This window comes from Sitophilus oryzae, unplaced genomic scaffold (assembly GCF_002938485.1).
Source record: "Sitophilus oryzae breed Bouriz unplaced genomic scaffold, Soryzae_2.0 scaffold_1518_pilon_pilon, whole genome shotgun sequence".
Classification (NCBI taxonomy): Eukaryota; Metazoa; Arthropoda; class Insecta; order Coleoptera; family Curculionidae; genus Sitophilus; species Sitophilus oryzae.
In genome coordinates, this window is record NW_022146190.1 from 1467548 (window position 1) to 1490845 (window position 23298).

The 23298-nt window shown below is 32.8% G+C and overlaps 1 protein-coding gene across 11 annotated transcripts in view; it reads left to right on the forward strand.

Moving 5' to 3' along the window:
- Nucleotides 1-23298, forward strand: part of LOC115878579 (collagen and calcium-binding EGF domain-containing protein 1-like) — a 120423-nt gene that overhangs the window by 94253 nt on the left and 2872 nt on the right. For all 11 annotated transcript variants that reach the window (XM_030895119.1, XM_030895121.1, XM_030895114.1 and 8 more), the window contains 4 exons: nt 6342-6631; nt 8081-8189; nt 15345-15466; nt 22287-22453. In XM_030895119.1, coding sequence (XP_030750979.1) covers nt 6342-6631; nt 8081-8189; nt 15345-15466; nt 22287-22453 — 688 coding nt within the window. The remainder of the gene's footprint in view (nt 1-6341; nt 6632-8080; nt 8190-15344; nt 15467-22286; nt 22454-23298) is intronic.

The window sequence follows — 23298 nt, forward strand, 5'->3', positions numbered from 1 at the left end:
ATTGTTGTTTGCTTGGTATTTATTCTAAAATCTGTCTGAAAATACTCCTGCTGGCAAAGTTTATGTTTGGGTCGAGATTTCCGTATGTAAGAAGAGTCAATGTAGGTATTTATAATGTGCTGAACAAAGAGAGAACAGTAAAAACGTTGCCAAATGTATGAAATAAACCGAGCACTGTGCACATTGCTAAGAGACGTGGAAGGGGATAACAGCGCTTTCAGATGGAGCGGACCGTCCGCCACGGAGCGTCCGCGACTTCGAGCAAGTACCATGAGTTTATATGAACAATTTTATATTGGCGCGTATGATCCGTCCGACAGAGTGCGTCCGACGGCTATCTTGAAAAAAAACGACGGAAGGTCCGTCGCTCGATCTGAAAGCGCTGTGGCAGTTACGTCACGGTCGGGAGCATAAATTGATTTTTTTTTATAAATTGAAATTAAGTACCTACTTATAATTCTAGGAAAGGGTGTACATCATGCGTTCAGCTTCACAATTTAATTACGTCTTACTTTATTTGTTTATTTATTCACCAATCGTTGTATTTTCCTTATAGCTTGTAAATTTTTAAATACAAGTTGGAAATTAAACAACGACTCTAAAACGTTTACCACTTATGATAAAAATAAGTTGAATTGAGTTAGTGTTTGACAGTAGTCGCGCTATTAGAATTCAACAATCGATATCTCCAAATCCATTAAAAATAATCGATTGTAGTTTTTTTTAAATTTTCTTAATTTTTCTGCTATATTTTCTTCGCAGACAGTATGTGAAAATCTTTACAAATAAAAGTTACACGATTGCTCAAAATTGCTATGCCCTAAAAGTAAATGGACGTGTTTTTTAATTTTTTTGAATTGTTCTCATTTAAACATCTTGTCAAAATAAAAATAAAAAAAAATAAAAAAAAGTTTCAATATCCAAAGTAGTTTTTCAGTTATCGCGTGTTATATGTTAAAAAGTTGAGTTTTCAAATTACCACGACTATTGACATTTTTTTCATTATAAAAGGAATGGTCACTCTAACGATATTTTATAAGTCGATTTCAAATGTCCAGAAACATATCTAATTATTTTATATAATTTATCTTTCCGGAAAAAAAATAAAAATAAGCTTCTTTCCACCGTTATTTTACTACATTAGACAGGAAAAGGCGTACTTGTATCACAGAGAATGTGGCAACGCAGCAACAGATAGAATCGGGATGGAATGAAATTTGGTACGTCGATAGATTGGGCCAAGGCCAACTTGAGTATACAGGGTGGTCCGAACTGTATTCCGGAAACTTCGGCAGCCTAAAATGCTTAGTTGTAGAAGTAGTAGGTGTAGAATTTTCATTTTTATTTCGATTTTTTTCAAATAATTTCTGAAGTACCTAATGTCAATATTTCGATGAAAGTTGGTATCTGGGAGTTTTTTGACATGAGAAATTTGATTTCAAAAGGTCAATATGGCTCCTATTTGTAGGGGCGCCACCTACATGTAGTTTAACTGTTTTGAAGAGTAATAACATTTTGTCCGTACCTGTATAAAACTCCTGAGTGAAAGAATGTACATTTCCGTGATTTTTTACATAAAAAAATGTCTCTTGGTAAAAATCGCTACGAGCAACCGTTCTCAAGATATTTAGAATGGGAACAGTCAATAGATGTCATTATTGACAAAAAATAAACGTGTTGTGTAGATAGTTATTTGACTAAATAAGCTGCTCAAACTCTGCTCTACTTTTGGCACCAAAACATTTGAAATTTATGATTTCAGTCTAATAACTATTTATTCAACATGTTTAATTTATGTCAATGACGACATGTATTGATAATTTGATTCCAAATATCTCGAGAACCATAACTCGTGACGATTTTTACAAAGAGACTTTTTTTTTCTCTACATGTAAGAGTCATATTTACATCAAAATCAAATTTCTCATGTCAAAAAACTTCACTAAATTTATTTCACTAATTACTAAATTAATACTAATACTACTTCACTAAACCAGACACTAATTTTCATCTAAATATTGACGTTACTTCAGAAATTAATTGGAAAAAATCAAAACAAAAATAAAACTTCAACACCCAGTATCTCCGAAACTAAGCATTTTGGGACATACTATACGAAATTTTTTGCTTATTTTTATCTGCAAAATATGCTTCCGAAGTTTCCGGAATACAGTTCGGACCACCCTGTATACGACACGTGTTACTGTGAAAGTTACTTTTGACGTAAGAAACGTCAAAAGTTGATGTCCGATCGCGACCAAATTTGGTGGGTACACTATGTAAGCGACGTTGCATACGGTCCCACCCTGCGAAGTTGGATACGACGCGTGACGTTTTGACTGAAGAAAAATGTGACTTACTTAAGAAAAATGTGTATCGATTTCGGCATAATTGGGAACGGGCTACATACCTCTAAATGGACAAAATCATCAGGATTTTTCTGTATTATGGGTCAATTGGAACCAAACTCGGCACGTGGATAGAGGTATCCGAATGGAGTCCTCGGACGGACAGACGGTAATTTTAATTCAAATTTTGTGTGTGAAAAAAGTTGTGTGTGCACTATATATAAAATATATAAATAAAAAATTATATAAAAGAAAATGTTATGATATCACGTTAATATTAAACTAAGAGTAATTATAACGCCTTCTGTCGCTTACACCCTTATGTTCACAGCATCCGTTACAATCCAAACATTCATCTATGTCTGAAAAAAGAGACGGATGGGCATTAGGGTTAGGTCGTGTACTTTAAGTCAATTTTTCTTCAGCATCTATCGACGAGCAATACGTCTTCTAGAAATAAAACATTTGAAATTCGATAAAATACATTAGGTAATTTGTCATCCAGTACAAATTTATTTACTATCGAACCAACTATATTGGTTCTTTTAATATATTACTTAATGTCCTTAGATTAGCATGTAATAATATATAAAGTTACAAATGGAGAATTGTAAAGGTCAAATTACCATACACGTGTCTTTTCTGGAAGGGAACGTTTTTAATTCGAAAAATAATATTAAGTGGTTTTAATAGTAACTAATTCAGACTATCAATCCCATGGAACGTTTCCCTTCAGTATACTTTTAAACAATATTTTGTCGGATGCCGGTAGATGCGGATCTTGTCGAAAATTGAATTACTTGATTCAAAATCTCTTCAACAGAATTCTGGTAGATGGTACTTAATGAAGCAACCTTCAATGTATTTATTTTTTTGAAGCAAGGTTAAACAAGTCAAATTTTATTTGTATTAATTGTATTTGTTTTTGATGATAGAAAAAGTACTACAATAATCTTTAATCTATATAAATAAAATTTATGTGTATTTTCTTTTGTTAAAGTAATGTAGGTTAAATTGCATAAGTTTTGATAAGAATAAACAAAGAGTGGAAGAAAACCCATTTAATTTAATAATACAGTGCGTATCATTCCTTTACATATTATGCATTACGTGAAGAAGAATTTCCTGTTTGTCTTTGGTTTATTTTTTTGATGATATTTTTAAATAATAATGGTTATATATTGTAGAATTTATAAGCGAGAGCTTTTATAAAATACTATTAAATTTGGTGAAATTTTGACACCTGCCGCACCTAAGTAACACTACGTGTTCACTTCGCTGGGCTTAGAGACTCTATTCATGGTTAGCAGGTATGAGAGACTCACTGGACAAAATGTCAGGTTTTATAAAACACATATAGGTTGCCTGCCACTTGCTCATAGACTATATAGAAACACAGTTAATAATGCGAATAATGCGTGAACACTGAGCAGAAACAACAAGACTGACAAAATTTCACAGAAGCTAGAAGCAAGGAAAAATTTAAACAGGTATTGACTTGTCTACGGACTTATGACTGCACTATACTAAAACCTCTGTTTCCATATATCAAAACTTTTCTGGGACAATATGTTCGCACAGGATTGAAAGAGTTGGAATTATACAATTCATAATTCTTTGAAACGATCTTTGAATTTAGATTTTCAATTTTGATCTGTTGTGTTGTTGACTGGACACAAAGTTTTGCCTTGTGAATTATTTTTCCGTAATAATTTAAATAATTGCATATATCAAATTATATTACAGAGTATTTTGTAAATATTTAAATATTTTAAAGCATTACCATTTTACCTCTTTAAATAACTGTTATTATGTAATAATTGTATTAAATGCGTAAATGTGACTATCTAATGACATTTTATAAGCAACATTTTTGACACGAATAAAAAAATAAATAATTTTGACAGTTTTTCTGTCATACGTGTTTGATCGTATTGTACAGGGTGTCCTATTTTGGTTGAAATCATACGGTATCTCCGTTATTAGTAAAGACAGGAAGATGCGGTTTGCACAAACATGTCCCACCTTTTTGTCAAACGGAAGATGCTGTAAACAAAATATTTATAGCCTTCTTCGTTTCTGAGCTACAGGGTCTTTTCGAAAATTTTGCAATTTTGAACAGCCCCCGTATCTCCATTATTATGGATGATACCAAGAAGGTAAAAACTGATTCTTGTAGAACTTTTTACGTAGAATACATCGGCGTTGTCTGTTTTTCTACAAAAAAAATATTTTTGAGAATATGAAATAAAGTTATGCTTTTGAAACGGAACACTCTGTATATTTTTAAATCATATGATCTGTCTTGCTATGAGCTTCTCAAAAATATATATATCACTCTATACTTATTTTCTCTATTTACTGTAATATTTGAAATATATCATTTTCTTAGTAGAGGCAGAATAACAAAAAAATCAAAATGGTATTTACTAAAATAGTCATACTCATATTAAAATTGTATTTAGGATTGATATATTTTACATTTGAACTGTTACCACTGAATCTCTGAATATATTTTTCTTTTTTTTATAACGGGCTAGATTTGCAAATATTATAATTGCATTATTAGCTTACATTATTAAAGCATTTTCCAGGTGTTCGACATTGTTGTAGTTGCCATGATATATTTCATATTTCAAAAATCCCCAAAATCAGAAATCGAGAACGGACAAATCCAGGAATCAGGGAGACCTATGCTGTATGAGTCCATTGGTTCCAATTCATTGATTTGAGAAATAATAATGTAACAAAATTCAAATATTTTTAAAGTTGTGAAGGGTATCCCCATTTTGCTGAAAGTATTTTTCACGTAAATTAGCTAAAAGAATGTATAAAAGTTCCGAAACGATAGCTTCCAAGATTTACAAACATATAGTCTAGTTAAGTTTTCCTAATATATAAAGAATTTATTAGTGGCTTACAAAATAAAACAAGAGACAGATAGCAGTATATACTTCTAATAATTCTTTAGTTTCTTTTATTATCAATCATGGTCTACTAATAAATATGATTTTTTAATATATTTTTTTAAATATTGCAATAAATAGTGTAAATAAATATAGAGTAATATATATTTTTGAGAAGCTTATGGCAAGCTAGATCATATAATTTATAAATATACAGGGTGTTCCATTTAAGAAAACATAACTTTAGTTCATATATCTTCCTTTCGTAGAATCAGACTACGCCACTGTGTTCTACGTAAAAAGTTCTACAATAAACAGTTTCCACCATCTCGATACCTTTAACAATAACAGAGATACAGAATAGGAAAATTTTCAAAAACACCCTGTAGCTCAGAAACGAAGAAGGCTATGAAAATTACGGGTATATTCCGTTTGACAAAAAAGTGGGACAAGTTTGTGCAAACCGCACCCTTCTATCTTCACGAATAACGGAGATACCGTATAATTTCAACCAAAATAGTGTAAACCCTGTATATTTTATGATTACACGTTTATATAAAGGTGGTAGAAAATGCTTTATTTGGAATAAAACTGTTATATCAAATGTCTATTATTGTCTTCCATTTTTTACTAAATTTTACAACTACAATGTTTCGTATATTTATTATACCGTATGATCGAAAAAAATGGCGTCCAGTTGGCTTGGAAATTACGATCGATGACATTCCCCATATAATTCTTCATATAAAATGACAAGTATCTTTATTTCATAGCCTTCGCTGACGCCATTTTTTAGATAATGTATTATCACTCTATATTATCAAATAGAAACTAAAACAAAATATTCTAAGTTGCGCTATTTATATATAAATTGTAGATACTCAATCATGAAAAAACATTTACTTTTTCAAATTACCATGTTATTTTTAGCAAATAAATGAATACATTAACTTATTTATTTATTGTAACAGCTCTTGTCACGCTTCTATTCGTAGCGCATACAATAAAAAATACACGAAATAAAAACGAAAAATCGTCTTAGACTCTACACCACTTACTCTAACCCCCATCCGTCTCTATCTTTCAGACGTGAACGAATGCCTGGACCGTAACGGCGACTGCGAACACAGGTGTGTGAACGAAATAGGCGGTTATCGCTGTGCCTGCGAGGACGGCTCGGTGCTGCGGGCGGACAACAGGACCTGCGAGCGACGGACGCCGGAGAGGCGAATAACTCAAGGAAGCGGAGATAAGGGTGGCGGCAGGATGGAGGAAACGCCGCTCGGCAGGACGATGGCAGGACATTCGAATCGCTGCTACGCCAACTGCGACACGGTAGTTAGATTGCACGAGAAGTTGCAGGACCTGCAGAATAAGGTAAATGGATAAATCACTGCGTTCAGGTCAAGTAATGATATTTAATCGCAGCGGAACACGACAGATAAGTAGAGATATTCGGTAGTGTACAGGGCATCCCATTTTTGTGTGTTTTACGGGGTATCTCGCTTATGTGTAGATATACAGAGATGCGGTTTTCAAATCACTGTGCTACTTTTTTATGAAACTAAAAATGCTACGCACAGATTTGTCCTAGCCCTCTTAGTTCCTGAAATACAGGGAGAAATTGAAAACGTTGCATTTTTCGACCCTCTTCGTATCTCGGTTATCTTATAACTTATCGAAAAGACGAAAACTGAGCCCAGTAGACATTTTTACGTAGAATCTAGTGGCGTAACTAGTTTTTTGTTGGGAGCTGTCATTCTCGAAATATAACCTAAACTTATGTTTTTTTAAATGTGACACCCTGTATATCATTCTTTTATTAAATTTGTTTTTTCATGAGCTCTCTAAAAATATAATATACCCTAGACTTATTTTCACAAATAAAGTAAAAATACGTTTTTTAACTATTTAACATAGGCAGCCGGTTTATAATAGATAGTCATGACAATTGAATAGTTTATTCAACGTCAAATTTTGACTATTGTCTTTTCCATGCTAGTTTCCTTGTTGTTTTTTGATTCACTGTAGATACTAGACATAGCAGAACAACAAAATTTTAATTATTTTGAAAAATTTGACATGTATAAATGTTTTATGCCAACGAAGATTCTGATCAACGGCAGAGCTCTATTTGGACAGGGAGGTTACCAGTTTACCAGGGAGTTATCAACAGAAAAAAAATGATATTTTATATAGGGGCCAAACCAAACCAAACCTTGTATATTTTTAATTCATTGAAAATAAAATAAAATTATCTTAATATTGTATTGTAATTATAATTATCGAAATAGAGAGTTGAAATTATTTTCTCTCTTTGAATAAGTAGGCTATGGACGTCATGCAGAAAACAAATGATTTACCTTATCGGTAGCTGTCAGCAGCAATTAAAACGAAAATAATATTTACAATAAAAGATGCACAAACAAATAAAAATCCAAAACATGAGAATTTGCTACAGGGGGTGTTCGAAGTGTCGACTGTCTTGTCTTATGCACAGGACCGTTTCTCAACATTTCTCGCGAAATTCATTAACTCAGTGAAACTGAAAGATACCCTCTCGTAATTGTTAAAGGCACATCTAATTCTTGTCTAGAGTATATAAAAAAATTAAAATAAAATTCTTTAATTTATATCAAAAATAAAAATGCATAGTTTGGTTAGGTTTCGACGGCCAACTTCTGGAACCTTGTTAGCTGTCCAATTATTCTCGAAATTGTATCTCGATATTGTATCAATTAATATTGAATGATGTATTAATTGATAATTTATTATATGTTTAATTTAATTATATATATTGCATATTTTTAGTTATTATAATTCTAGGTTAAGGCAATGAGTATGGCCATAGAATTATCGAGTTATGCATCTGGTCCACCAGGACCCGTAGGCCCTCCAGGACCTCCAGGTCCCACAGGACCCAGAGGATTTCCAGGTACGTTGTCTTATAAGTGTTTCTTAAGTAAATAAAAAAATGTCAACTGTGAAAAACGCCGAACTTGGCACAAAATTCTAGTAAAGTTGTACACACCAATTTTAAGTATAGTTTTAGAAAGCTAAGCTCAAACTAAAAACCTATTATAATAAATATTGTAAGCAAATATAATAATTATTATTGGCAGCAGTTTAATCATACGTATTCATTTTCAAACTGTCTTTCATAGTTATTAGTCTAAAAATGATCTTGCTTTTATTTTTATATGAATTTGTTTTATTTTATAAAACATACATCAGTAGAAAATATAAGCGGAAAAATATATTCTGGGTGTTTTTCAAAAGTAGCTCACCCCTATAACTTTTTTATTTTTATCAGGTAAAACAAAAAGGAAACGTTCGGTATGTTTTCTATAAGACATAAAATCAGGATTGATTGAATTGAATATACAAATGAATATAATGAAGTTTACCTAATAATATAATAAGTGAGCATATCATAATATGTGAACTTTTAAGATTTGCGCTTAAAAAAGTAGTATTTTAATTTATTGGAAAAGTAAATTTGATCCTCTAATCTTTTTCGTGGCTTTTTTCGGTTAACACATGCCCAAATCGTATTTTTAATCATTTTTAACACAATTTTTTCAACTAGATCGAAGGTAGCTCATTAGCATATTTAAAATAAGCATTTTTACGAATAATTTGGTACCACATACTACAGATTTCGAGTCAAACTGTAGTTATGAACACAGCTATTGCATAAAGTAAAAAATACTGAGGGTGCCATATAAAAATCAGAAGGTGAAGTAATTTTCAGTGAATCATTTTTTTTTCAATACGTCAATCAGTTCTATCCCACAATCTTAAATCTCAAACGTAGAAAATAAATATTAAACTATTTAGTTATAGGAAAGGTTATAGGTATTTAAGTTTATACAGGGTCCCGCAAAAGAGAGTCAGGCATCTGTAGCTCCTAGAATAAAAAACTTGGGGATTTTGTTTAAATGCAAACCTAAAGTATGTACTAGGAGGTATTTCAGGAAAATATTTTAACTTCTATAGGATGGCTCAAAAAAGTGTGACTGGGTCAGGATGATTTTTTTTAAAATAGAACACCCTGTACATTATTGCATTTTTGGCTTCCGTTCAGATCACTTTACATAATCCTATGATATGAGTAAATATATTTCGATAATTTCCAAGATATTAATAAATAAATAATCATATTTTTGAGACTTTCTTAAAAAAATATCAAAAATAAAAAAAAACTGTCCTGAAATCGAAACTACTTTGCTATAAATATTGCAATCTTAAATCATATATGGTGTTCAAAATTCTACGCCAAACTTTCTAAAATATAAAATAATTTTTTTTTAAATGGAACACCCTGTATATTATTTATTTATTTGATGGAGAGTTAAAAAATTAACATTTTTTGTATTTAAGGTATTACGAAATTTTTAATGGTTTCGCAGATACACGAAGTATTATTTCATAATGGCTCTTTCAACGGTAAAATACGAGACAAAAATCCTCGCAAAAATCATTAGGTGGCTTTGATAAAAATTTACTGTGAAAAATGCCATATGAAATATAAAACCGTGAATATCTGCGAAACCATTAAAAATTTTAAAATACTCAAAATACTAAAAAAATGTTCTTTTTTTAATTATCCATCTGCTGAAAAAATAATATACAGGACGTTCCATTTAAAAAAGCAAAGAAAAATGATTTTATATTTTAGAAAGTTTGGTGTAGAATTTTGAACATCCTGTATGACTTACGATTGCCATATTTATAGCAAACTAAGTACAGGCCATCGAAAGTAAATACTTAATATAATTTTGATTTCAAGACAGTTCTTGTATTTTTAATATTTTTTTTTAAAAGGCTGAAAAAACATATTTTTTATTCGTTTATTAATATATCTGAAACTGGCAAATATATTTGCTCACATTTACTTAGAATTATGTAAAGCGATATGAAAGTAAGCCAAAATGCAACAATATACAGGGTTCCATTTAAAAAAATCATCCAAATACACTCACACTTTTTTGAGCAATCCTATAGAAGTTAAAATATTTTCCTGAAATACATCCTAGTACATACTTTAGGTTTCCACTTAAACAAAATTCCCAAGTTTTTTTATTCTAGGGGCTACAGATGCACGACGCACTATTCCCGGACACTGTATAATTGATTCAAATCAAATTTTTGTCAATTTTTCACGTTTTATTTATTATTTCAAAAAATGTTAGAAAAATTATGAGATATGAAAGTATAGTCTGTCCAACGACAAGATCCTTGACAGTGATAGATGTGTCTGTCATTTTATTTTCAAATTAGTTTATTTTATTTTACAAAGAATTAAGTTGGCACAACTGGAACGCATAGCAGAAAATTTATTTAAAATTTGAGTGACAAGTGATTACTTCAAAATATTGTGAAAAAAACTGTTTAAAATTGAGAAAATCTAATCGAGTTATTTTATTAAAAACGTTTACAGTATGTGTTAATACAAAACAAGCAAGGGTTTATTAAAAAAAAACACCAAATACCAAAAAAGATATAACAAAGATTTCCGGCTTTTAAGCTCAAGCAACTTCCTGCATTTGTTGTTACATTTATCAATATAATCATTCAATATGATTATTATTTACCTATCGTGTGCTGCTATTTTACAGACACTCCAGTTTTTGGTATCATATACAAGATAGTATACAAACTTTATTTGTGGCTAATACATCTCTCTGGCCATAATATCTGGCATGTCTCTGGCGGTCTCTGGGCACCGAATATTAACTGTAAACTATGGTCTGGGTCAACACTTAATTTTCCCGCGAGTTTTCCTCCACTTAATTTTAAAAAACACGAAACACACGTAATAACACAGTCCAAAATACCAAATATTTATCATTTCTATTTAACATAATTTGACACAAAATTATAACCTATAAATTGGCAAGAGTTTAACAACTCTCAAAAATCTTAAGATAAGTTCACACGCATCGGCGTTTGTTTGTCATTAAATTTTCCGTCAAACCAATAATATTGAAATATGCTCTGTCATTTTTGAAATAAACCAATAAAACTGGTTAAAAACAACAAGAGATGACGCATGACGGATTTATATAAACCCATCCATAGTAAACTTAAAAAATATTAGAAACTTTTTTTAGTAAAATAAATAGATTGGTATAGGACGTCATCTGCTTTTTTTCTGTCATCGTCTGTCGAAATCTTACCTGAGAAAAAAAACAGTATAGTTTCAAAAAAATGTGATAATATACCGGATGTTCCATTTAAAGTAACAAATATGTAGTAATGTATATAATATAGTATAATATAGTAGTAATGTATAAAATGTATATACATATACACTTTAAGTATGACGTTAACACTGTAATGACTGTAATGCTGAAAATAATTGTTATGACAGATAGAGCAGGTGTCTATGAAAAAATCCTATTACCGGTTCTCCATAAACGTCTAACGTACCATAGCCATGAATCCCCTGTGCATTTAAAATTTGATCGTCTTCAACGATCTATAAAATTTAACATGTTATTAATTTGCCTAATGCATATTTTTTCCGGCAAAAGAAAGTTTTTTGTCGCAACAAAAAAATTATCAGGGCGTTATTTTATTTGACGACAAAATACTGGTGTATATATTTCACGGTAAATTAGCCTACACCATCGTCGAAATTAAATTGTCCGTTTTTATTCGTACGACGTGGCACTGCTAAAAAGTTTACACGAAATTTAACTGACGGATTAAAACTGAAAGGACGATTAGCAGCGTGAGTAAACATAAAGTTTCCAGACACTGAACGCAAACTTTCAGGTTATCATCACGTTCCACCCTCTTGATAAAACGAAGGATCCAACGTTTTACAGAAGGTTTCTTTCTTTACCCTATTAGTCCGTTCGCTTAAAATTCTCGTATTTATTTTAATTCTTTCAGAACAATTGAAACTTAAAATTAACCTTAAAAGAAGATGGTCGTTTATTCATAAGTAATGTATGTAATGACAAGAGAAGAATGGGAAAGCAACCAACTAATGAACACTCAAGAGATAGCAGTCTACACAGATGCTTCCGCAAATTCAGGGGGCACAGGTATAGGCATCTTCTCAGAGGAACTAGATATCCGACGATCTTTAAGGCTCTTAGATGGCTGTAGTGTCCTACAAGCAGAGGTTTACGCTATAAAGCAAGCGGCCAATTGTATATGAGGGAAAATCGCTGATAGACCAATAGGACTAATCATAATATACTCTGACAGCTTGGGCGCTTTAAAAAGCATCACCAAGATGCAATCAGTGAGATCGAAAACTGTGATAGACTGCCGAGAAGCACTGTCCTGGTCGCGTCAAGGCAAGACTACCCTGTGCTGGGTGCCAGGCCACAGCAATATGGTGACCAACCAAGAAGCAGACAGACTCGACAAAGAGGGGGCCACGGGAGAGGCCGTGGAAGATGACCCATCATTTGTGACGATCAACACACTCTAGGAAGCTATAGGAACTACCATCAAGGCCAAGCAGCAAGAGACGTGGCAGCATTGTGAGAACTGCGCTACAGCTCAAACACTATGGCCAGTGGTAGATAGTAAAATGACAAAACATATACCAGAGCACAAAAAGAACCTAGTACGCATAACTGTAGCTATCATCACTGGAAATTGCCCCACAGGGGTATACCTCGTGAGGTGGAAGATTTCCAACGACGACTACTGCAGAGAATGCGGAGAGGAAGAAGGAACAATAGAGCACCTGCAGTGCCACTGTCCGGCACTGGAATACCGACGTTTTAAAACTTTAGGGCAAGTTTTTTTGGTAGGGATCTTGAGGCGACATCGGGAACTTTGTGAAGAGCTGGAAGTGCTTCAACGCAAAGAAAGAATGAGAGGAAGGTTTGGTACAACAATACAGGGGTATCGCAATAGGCCCAAGGCCTCAGAGTGAGGGATCCAACAGGATCCCAAACCCCAGCAACCTAAGCATATCATCAATCCAATAGTAGGATCTCAGCTGTAATTCAAGAGCCGTTCATTCAAGGGCTTAAGAGAGAGAGAGAGAGAGGGAGAGAATATACATATATCTGTATGTAATTCAACCCAGAAAAATTACTGTTGTTGAAATTTGACCGCTAGGAGTCATATAACAGTAACAAAAATCAAAAATACCGATCTTCTCTGATATTTTTACCTAACTGCGGTATGCTAAAAATAGGTATAGTAGGTAACATTGTAGGTATTTTTTAAATATTTAAGAAAAATTTTTGCTCTCAAGCCCTTTTGACTATTGTTTTATATAAAATGGTGAGGGAAGGACACTCTGAATAGAATGAAATATCATATGTCAACTTTTGACATTTTCGCACATAGTTTATTTGAAATTGTAACATGCGGTTCATAATGATAATTTCACTCGAAATATCAAGTGCCTGGTACCAAATTCTTCGTAAAAATTATTTTTCCAAATATGCTAATGAGCCACCCTGGTTCCATTTGAAAAATTTTACATATGATCATCTATTTTTCCAAGGCCCCTTGATTAACAACTAGTATTTTTAACACAACTATGGCACTCTAGATTAAAGTTTAGAATACAATTTTTTTTAATCGAGAATGTCAAAAGTTGACATTCTATTCATATGTCATTCTATTCAGAGTCATTTTCATAATTCATTTAAAAATCAAAAGTTGTAGTCATTTCCGCTGAAACAGCAAGTAACTGAAAACAGTTGAATACGTCAATCAATCCTAATTTATGTCATATACTAACATGCCAAGTCTCGTTTTTTTATCTGAAAAAATAAAAAAGTTTTAGACGTGAGCCACATTTGAGCCACTTTTCCCAAGTATCATAGATAAATGAAACAAGTTTAGATTGGAAAGTGCCCATAAGGACAATGTAAACACTATTTGGCGCTATTCTTGCAACGGTCGCGACCCAAAACTTTTGAAAATTTCGGAGCGGTTCGGCTTTTTCCGGAATTATATCGCCAAATATTGTTTATTCAAATTTATTATTATTTTCGTTTAATTTTATAAATAAAATACAGTGTGTTGCATACAAGAAACTTTATTTTATATAAGGAGGCATGTATGAAATACCTATGAAGCATCGGAAACCGACGTTATGCCACGATCCATGATGGTTTTTGCAGTTCACAGTTCACAGCACAGTTTTTTAAGTTTTTAATGCCACTTTTTCACAATTATCACCGGTTGGAGTAAATAAAACTTGAATTAAACTCACAAGATAGCAATAATTACTTTGAAAATGGACGCTATAAACACTTTTCGGAATTTATTTAATGAGAGCGGTTTAGCTCTGGGTTTAGATTTTTAAAGATTATTATGATTTTTGAAGATTCTGACTTTGACAAGAGAAAATTATTTCTGTTTGTGTTCGCCGTTGTTCTTAGCGACCGCTATGGCAGCGCCAGATCGCGTATAACGGTCGCGACCCAAAATAATTTCGCGACCTAAAATTTTTACGGGCTTTCCAATCTAAACTTGTAGCATTTATCTATGCCAAGTATTTAGTATAATAAACAGATAATGCGATTAAACTTATGTCAAAATATTATTGCCAATGATTATTTTATTGAATAAAAGGAAGAATTTTTTTAATATTAAGCTTGTTGAAATATAGTTCTTACACTACTAAAATTTATAAATATAAATGCCTTTAAACTTTAGTTCCCTAAGGAAAAACAAGTGGAGAGTCAATCTTATACTATCTACTTGACTATACTTTATTCTGAGAAATACGTTGTTGAGAAAATTCAGAAAAAGTTTAAAACAGGAATTGATTTTCCAACCTATTTTCTTTGCGCTAATTATAAATTCTCGTCATTTGCTCGTTTTGGCTCGTATATTCAAGTTCATTTTCGTTCATTCTAGGGAAACGTTCTTCAAAAATTAGTTCTCGAGTATTTTACAAGACATTTTGTTCCTACACTATCTCTTAATTTGTTATATGTACCGTATGATCGGAAAGAATGGTGTCAGCGATGGCTATGAAATGAAGATCGCTGTCATTTTATATGTAAATTTATATGGGAAATGGATGCCGTTTTTTTCGATCATACGGTATATGTTCAATACAATATTAGGTAATGTATATTGTTTTCTTTAGGACCCGAACAGCCCTCAAGCCTACCTCAGTTTTATAATGACTATACCTATACGATTCAAGACACATTTGTACCACTCAAGAACAAGGATAATGCACAATGTGTTTGTAAAAGAGGTGCTCAAGTAAGTAAGACATTTTTACTTTCTTTTTTTAATCAATTCAGTTATTAATGTTCCAGTTAGATAAAAGCAATTACTTTTCATCATAACCCATAGTGTATAGAGTGTCCCATTGTCATTGTATTCATGCGGTATTTGCCTTAAGAGCAAAGATAAAGAGATATACGGTTTTCGTGACATTGTGTCACTTTTTTGTAAAAATCTAAATGTGCAAATCAAAATAGTTTAGTAAATACAAAGATGATGATACGTCTCTGATTGCCTCTCAGTGTTGGACGGCTTTCCAACCTGGCTTTTTTTCTCCTTGCCAGAGCAGAGGTGAGGGGTTCTCGCTCTTTCTCTCTTGGTCTTGGGTGGAGATGCGCTTGACTGTTACTTGGTTCCTTTACTTTCCCCTTTTACGAGGACTGCTTCGGCTCTTAAGAACAATCGGAGGTATCTTCGTACTTCTGCTCCGCTAAGAGCTACTCTAGCGGAGTCTAGTCCGCCTAGTTGGCCCAGGCCGGGTAGAAGAAACTGTAGCTTGTGTTGCTTGTTGAGTCTAGAGGTACACCCCCCATCCTTGTTAGAGGAGGTCGCTTGTGATATATGTGGAGGCAGGTCTCGCGCTAGAGATTTTCTTTTTTAAAGGGTACCTTAAAAATCCCTTTGGAGAGGTTGATTTTTGGAGAGGTTGCTTGACCATTCAAAAATGGTGTGACATCGTCGATGGCACTGCTGCAATATTTACAGGCCGCACTAGCTCTTTTCATAAAACGATATAAATCATGTTCGAAAGCTCCGTGACCGCTAAGTATCTGGGAAAGATAATAGTCTACCTGTCCGTGTTTTCGTTCAGTCCATCTTCTTATATTCGGGATTAACATATGTGTCCATTTTCCACCGTACGCCTCATCCCATCTTCTTTGCCACAGTTGATATAATATCTCCTTCGCTTCATTTTTGATATTAGCCTTATCTGTTCTTCCTCTAGTTTTCTGCTCATATATATAAAGTATAAGGTCTATATAGGTCTATTGGTGGTATACCTGCGATTACGAATACCGCTTGCTCCGCTACAGTTCTGTAGGCAGAAACAACTCTCAAGGCGCTCCGTCGCTGAACTGATAGAAGTTTCTGTTTTTCTTTTTTAACCTCCAGTGCCTTTGCCCATATTGAAGCGGTGTACAAAATACTGGCGTAGACCACTTCGTTTAAAAGTATCCTTTTCTCCTGCCTTGGACCTCCAATGTTTGGCATTACTCTTGCTAATTTAGCCACCGTTGCCTTTACCACTACTGCATGTATGTGTTCTTTGAAATTCAGCTTTTTGTCAATTTGCACTCCCAGATACCTGAGGCTTTTGGACCATTTGATGGTGCAGTAGAGTCTAGTCTTCTATCTAGCCACGCATCCCTTTGACCTGGTCCAGTCATTGTAGGACTTAGGTTTTTGGAGAGGTTGCCTAACCAACCCTAACCAAGACTATTACCACACGCTCTACCCGTGACACATGACCACAGAGAGTATAGGGTGCCTTGTATGAGGGACAGGATAGTCCCATCAGGCATCATTATACGTTTTAGTGCAGTTCCATGGCCATGGCATTATAACCAGGAATAAGACACCGAAATTCTCCTTAGACCCAGCCGAAGCGCCAGAAGGAATTCTCCCTATCACCTGACTAGTAACATACTATCGTATGATCAAATAAAAACGGCGTCCAGTTGGCTTGGAAATGACGATCGATGGCATTTCCTATATAAATTTACATATAAAATGACAGCGATCTTCATTTCATAGCCATCGATGACGCCGTTTTTATTCGATCATACGGTACTACTAAAATAACGAAACAAAAATATTTTAAATATTGATGTAAATGCTTAGAATACTTAAGATTTATAATCTACCTTTTTTATAGTTTAATTAATCTTAATATAGAACAGAAAATCTAATTCCTATATTAAATTTTGAAATTTTCAATAACCAAATAACTATACACAATATTTAAAATTCCTGTATTTAAATTACACAATCATTTGTTTTCTCTCAACACAAAAATCTTTGTAAAACAAACCAAACCAAAAAAAATGTTTTGTAAAACAAACACGAACGCTTGAATTTAAGGTCTTTTTTTCTGTTTTTAGTCTTCAAGGAGAAATGTGTTAGTTGCCCTACGTCTTAGTTTATGTTGCTTGAAAATTTCGTCACGTGATCGGCAAGACAAGGCAGTTTGCAAACTACCTGACAAATTTTCAACTGAACTTTAAGCAAAGTGCAATAAAATAAAAATAGTTTTTCACACATACCCGATCGGAATATTGATTCTGGCCTGCATCCGAAATATATTGGAAAAGTGCGATTGGGACGCTCCAACGTATAAATAAGAGAAATCATAGACTTTATGGTTTTCCAAAAGAGTTTATTTTACATTTTTCTTTTGATTCAGAAATGTTTAAAATTTAACCATTTATTTAATACAGAAACCTTTAACCGCCGCGTCGCGTCGATATGGTGTATAACACTAAATATTTGAATGTTTTGTAATATACCAGGAAACATAGGAATATTTGAACATTTATAACTGGATATTTTAATTGAAAGAGATTCCAATACAATTAAAGTTATTGTTGAAACTTGCATATTGTAATACCATTATGGTATTATCTAATAAATATTTACGATATAAGTGAGTTAACAGCATCATTAAGATACGCGTGTGAACGTTGCACAACGAGTGCGTAGCACGAGTTGTATAACCCCACAAGTATCTCAATGGAGTTAACTCGCCTGTATTGTACAATATTTTATCTGCGTCTAACTATAAAAACACACAATGAATTTTAAAAATTATTGTACTTAACTATATACCTATTGTAGTGTATCTTATTCTATACATAAGTCCTTTATAATTACTTTATTATAATTAAGGAACACACAAAATAAAACACCAATATACACTCAGCCGATGTTCACCGGTTCTCTGCGTAACGTCGAATACCTTTCGAAACGTATTTCTTTGTTACCCAGCCAAACGGTGCGATTTATCATTTATTAGTCATCATGTTTACATTACTTACAAATCTAAAGCGGCCTATACACTACACCTATCCTAAAAATCAATTACCTTAATACCTTTGTTCAAATAAAACCATGCATAGCAATGTCAATATGACAGTAAATAATGTTGATATCACTTGTTTAAAAAATGAGCGATTCGGAAAGTATTCCCTCTGACATTGGAGAAGAGGCATTCAGAGCCATTTCTGAATTGCTTCCAGCAAGATCGAAACAGAAGTATGAATATACATACTCTAGTATTAAAAGTGGTGCACCGAAAAAAAAGTACACAACTCTGGAAATGAAAAGGTACTCACAACATATTTTTCCAATTTAGTGCAAAATAAATGTTTTACAAAATATTTTTTCCTTTTTGGTAGTCATCTAAACACGGAGTGCGGTAATGAAAATGCGTTTAAAATGAAAATGATTTTACTTCATTTGATAAAAAATAATATTCTGAATAGAATGAAATATCATATGTAACTTTTAACATTTTCAATTCAAAAAAATAGCATTTTAAATTTGAATTGGCCAAGTGTGTGGTACCAAATTATTCGTAAAAATGCTTTTTCCAAATATGCTAATTATGTACCCTCGTTCCGTTTGAAAAAATTGAGTTTTAATTAAAAATACGATTTAGACATCTTTTAACCGGCCAGGACAAAACACAAAAAACATTAGAAGATCAAATCTATTTTTCCAAGGCTCCTTGGTTAAAAAGTATTGTTTTTAATACAGTGATGGCACTTTAGATTGAAATTTAAATTTCATTTTTTTTAAGCGAGAATGCTAACAGTTGACAGATAATATGTAATTCTATTCAGAGTGTCGTTTTCTATCGAATAAAGTAAAAAAATGGCAAGGGTTCTATTTAAAAATCAAAAGTTGTAGTCACTTCCGGTGAAACAGGGCGTGACCGAAAACAATTATTGAATACGTCAATCAATCCTGATTTATGTCATATCGTAACGTACCAAATTTCGTTTATTTATCTCAAAAAATAAAAAAAATTATAGGGGTGAGTCACTTTTGGAACACACCTGGTTTAGAGGATTAATATCAGATTGTCGATTTGTGATTTTGACATCATTTTATATACATTTATATATACATTTATCATTATATATTACATTTATTATAAAATAACGAGCATTATGATTGTTATTTTAAAAGAAAATTATGTCACGATCCATAACAGAAGCATATTTTATGTTAGACATATAGAACTAATATTACAGATTGAAGTATTGGCAATATTATTGAACTGACTTGATTAAATAAAAATAGTATGTAACACGTACACCCTACAGTGTTTTCTTTGTAATTCATACCCATTTGATAAATAAAATAACAATAACTGTCATGTTAGGTTTTTTCCTCTATGGAACAATTATATGTTATTCATTATACAATATAATTTTTGTGTAACGCATAATAGACGAAACTACGATTAACACTTGTTTATAAAAAATGTATGATGATACTGTATAAGAGTTAATCGATTCAACATCACAAAATATTTAGTTCTTTGACTGAAATAAATTGATAGACTCGCTTAGTAACTAGCTTATTCGCTTCTCTAGCTTTTTCATTATACAATATAATTTTCGTGTAGTACATAATAGACGAAACTACGATTAACATTTATTTATAAAAATGTATGGAGATGCTGTATGAGAGTTAGGCGCTATTCTCACTGCAATGTACCGCCATCTTCACGTCGAGCTGCCGCCCGGCTAACACGGTAAATATTCTTATTTACAATAAACATATTCACACTACCCGTAACATCGCCGTCGCGTCGTGACAACGTCCATCCCCCACTTACTTCATGTTTTATGCCGAGAGGGCGCGGCGGCTCGATGTGACGGTGACGATACGTTATAGTGAAATTCGCGCCTTAATCGATTCTACATAATAAAATATTTAGTTCTTTGGCTGAAATAAATTAATAGAGTCGCTTAATTAGATTTTTACTAAGAGTGTCTTAAAATGTGGATTTTGTCGACATTTTACCAGTGTGAGTAAGTACAGTCCATTCAGCAAGATAGGAATATCAAGATAAAGATCATTATAGGAATTTCTAACATGACTTCGATTTTTGAATTAAACTGACTATTTACAAATAATAAAATAGAAAACAAATTTCTTGCAGTATAGATATATAATAAAATTATATAAGGATTCTTGCCACTTAACTGCTTATATAGAAATTTAATTCTATGCTGTGTTTATCATAATGTGGATCAACCTGCTCTCACTACCGCTTTCGGAGCCGTACTCCATCATCAGGTGAGCTTGGGCAGATCCACAAAATGACAACCACAGCGCAGAGATAGTTAATTCCGACTTGTCGAAAAGTGTCGGTTAGATATTAAGTCCCGAACGGGAGATAGCGGCCTGCGTGCAATGGCAGTACTTTCGTACCACCGGGACGCAACTGTCGATAGTAAAAAGAAGGTAAAAGGCTTTCTTTCAGGCAAGCCAAATTATAAAATAGAAAACAAATTTCTTGCAGTATAGATATATAATAAAATTATATAAGGATTCTTGCCACTTAACTGCTTATATAGAAATTTAATTCTATCCTGTGTTTGTCATAATGTGGATCAACCTGCTCTCACTACCGGTTTCGGAGCCCTACTCCATCATCAGGTGGGCTTGGGCAGATCCACAAAATAACAACCACAGCGCAGAGATAGTTAATTCCGACTTGTCGAAAGCTCACCTGATGATGGAGTAGGGAAACCGGTAGTGAGAGCAGGTTGATCCACATTATGACAAACACAGCATAGAATTAAATTTCTATATAAGCAGTTAAGTGGCAAGAATCCTTATATAGTTTTATTATTATACTCGTTATTTTATAATAAAATGTGTCAAAATCACAAATAGAAAATCTGATATTAATCCTCAAAACCAGGTGTGTTCTAAAAGTGACTCACCCCTATATTTTTTTTATTTTTTGAGATAAATAAACGAAATTTGGTAGCATTCTCGCTTAAAAAATCGAAATTTAAATTTCAATCTAAAGCGCCATCACTGTATTAAAAACAATACTTTTTAACCAAGGAGCCTTGGAAAAACAGATTTGATCTTGTAATGATTTTTGTGTTTTGTCCTGGCCGGTTAAAAGATGTCTAAATCGTATTTTTAATTAAAACTCAATTTTTTTCAAACGGAACGAGGGTACATCATTAGCATATTTGGAAAAAGCATTTTTACGAATAATTTGGTACCACACACTTGGTATTCCGTGTCAAATTGTCGTTACATATTTATGGCCAATTCAAATTTAAGATGCTATTTTTTAAATTGAAAATGTTAAAAGTTACATATGATATGTCATTCTATTCAGAATATAAGTTTTTATCAAATGAAGTAAAAGGCCGAGGGTGTTATTTAAAAATCAAAAATTGTAGTCGTTTCCGGCAAAACAGGAAGTGAGCGAAAGCAATTGAATACTTTTATGTCCTACACTAACATGTCAAATCTCGTTTTGTTATCTGAAAAAATTAAGAAGTTCTAAGTGTGAGCCACTTTTGAGAAACACCTGGTATACATGTATTAGTATATCTCATAGATTTGAATGACTGCAATCAATATCTACATGTCAATAGTACTATTATATTGCAAAAAATGTAAATACATTTTTTTCTAATAAATGTAATAGGATTTAATCGTATTCTTTAGGTACGAAGAACACTACACTTCATAATGATACAGATATGAGGTTTAAGTAAATTAAAACTAGAATTACGATACAAAATTATTTCAGGGTGACACAGGTCCAACAGGTCCCCAAGGGCCTAAAGGAGAACAAGGAGAAAGAGGTTTGAGAGGGCCTAAAGGAGACAGGGGATCCTTTGACTTCTTGTTGCTAATGTTAGCAGACATGAGACACGACATAGTACACCTGCAAAATAGGGTTTTTCAAGGAGAAAAGTAAGTTTAAACGCTTCTTAAGTATGTTGTTGTTGTAAAATGCTGGTGTTACCTACTTTTAGCAAATAAAATCTTGTTCATCTCTCATAATCTATTCTCCCTTCAATCCTTGTTTTAGGATTGTGGGTATACTAAAATTAAACGCTAGAATAAAAACATAGTACCTATTCTTATCTTATTTAATAAGTAAGACTCAATTTAACCAGAATATTTTCAATAATTTAACTAGAATTATTTTCGAAAGAACATCCATAACATTCCTCGACAAATATAAAGATATTCCTTTGTATAGGGTATTATGTTTTGTTTTAAAACCAAATTAAGGGTCCAAGGGAAAAACATGATAAGCTCTTACTAATTTTACAGCCAGAAAACGCTTTAGAACGTAATAATGTCACAACTACGAGTACTATACCTGTAATAATTATGTTTTATAGGTTTACTAATTACAATAACAGGAAATGAAATAAACACTAAACTTTGACTTTGAGTTGAGACTTTGGGACTTTTAACAAAAGAATTAGTGTTTTTAACCTAGCCGTGGCACTCTAGATTGAATTTTAAAATGCGATTTTTTATTAAGCGAAAATGTCAAATGTTGACATATGATATGTCATTCTATTCCCCAAGCAACATTTGGACGTCGGGACAACGTTGTGTCACGCGACCAAACGTCGGGGCGCAACGTCGGCACAACCTCGTGCCAATCCTAGTCTGCACTAGTTTGGAGAATAATTTTTGGGTCGAAACGACGTTGGATACCGACGTTGGCTAACAGCCTAATTTAGTACAAACTGCAACGTTGTTTAAAATCATAATTCACAGAAATACAAAACTATAATAAT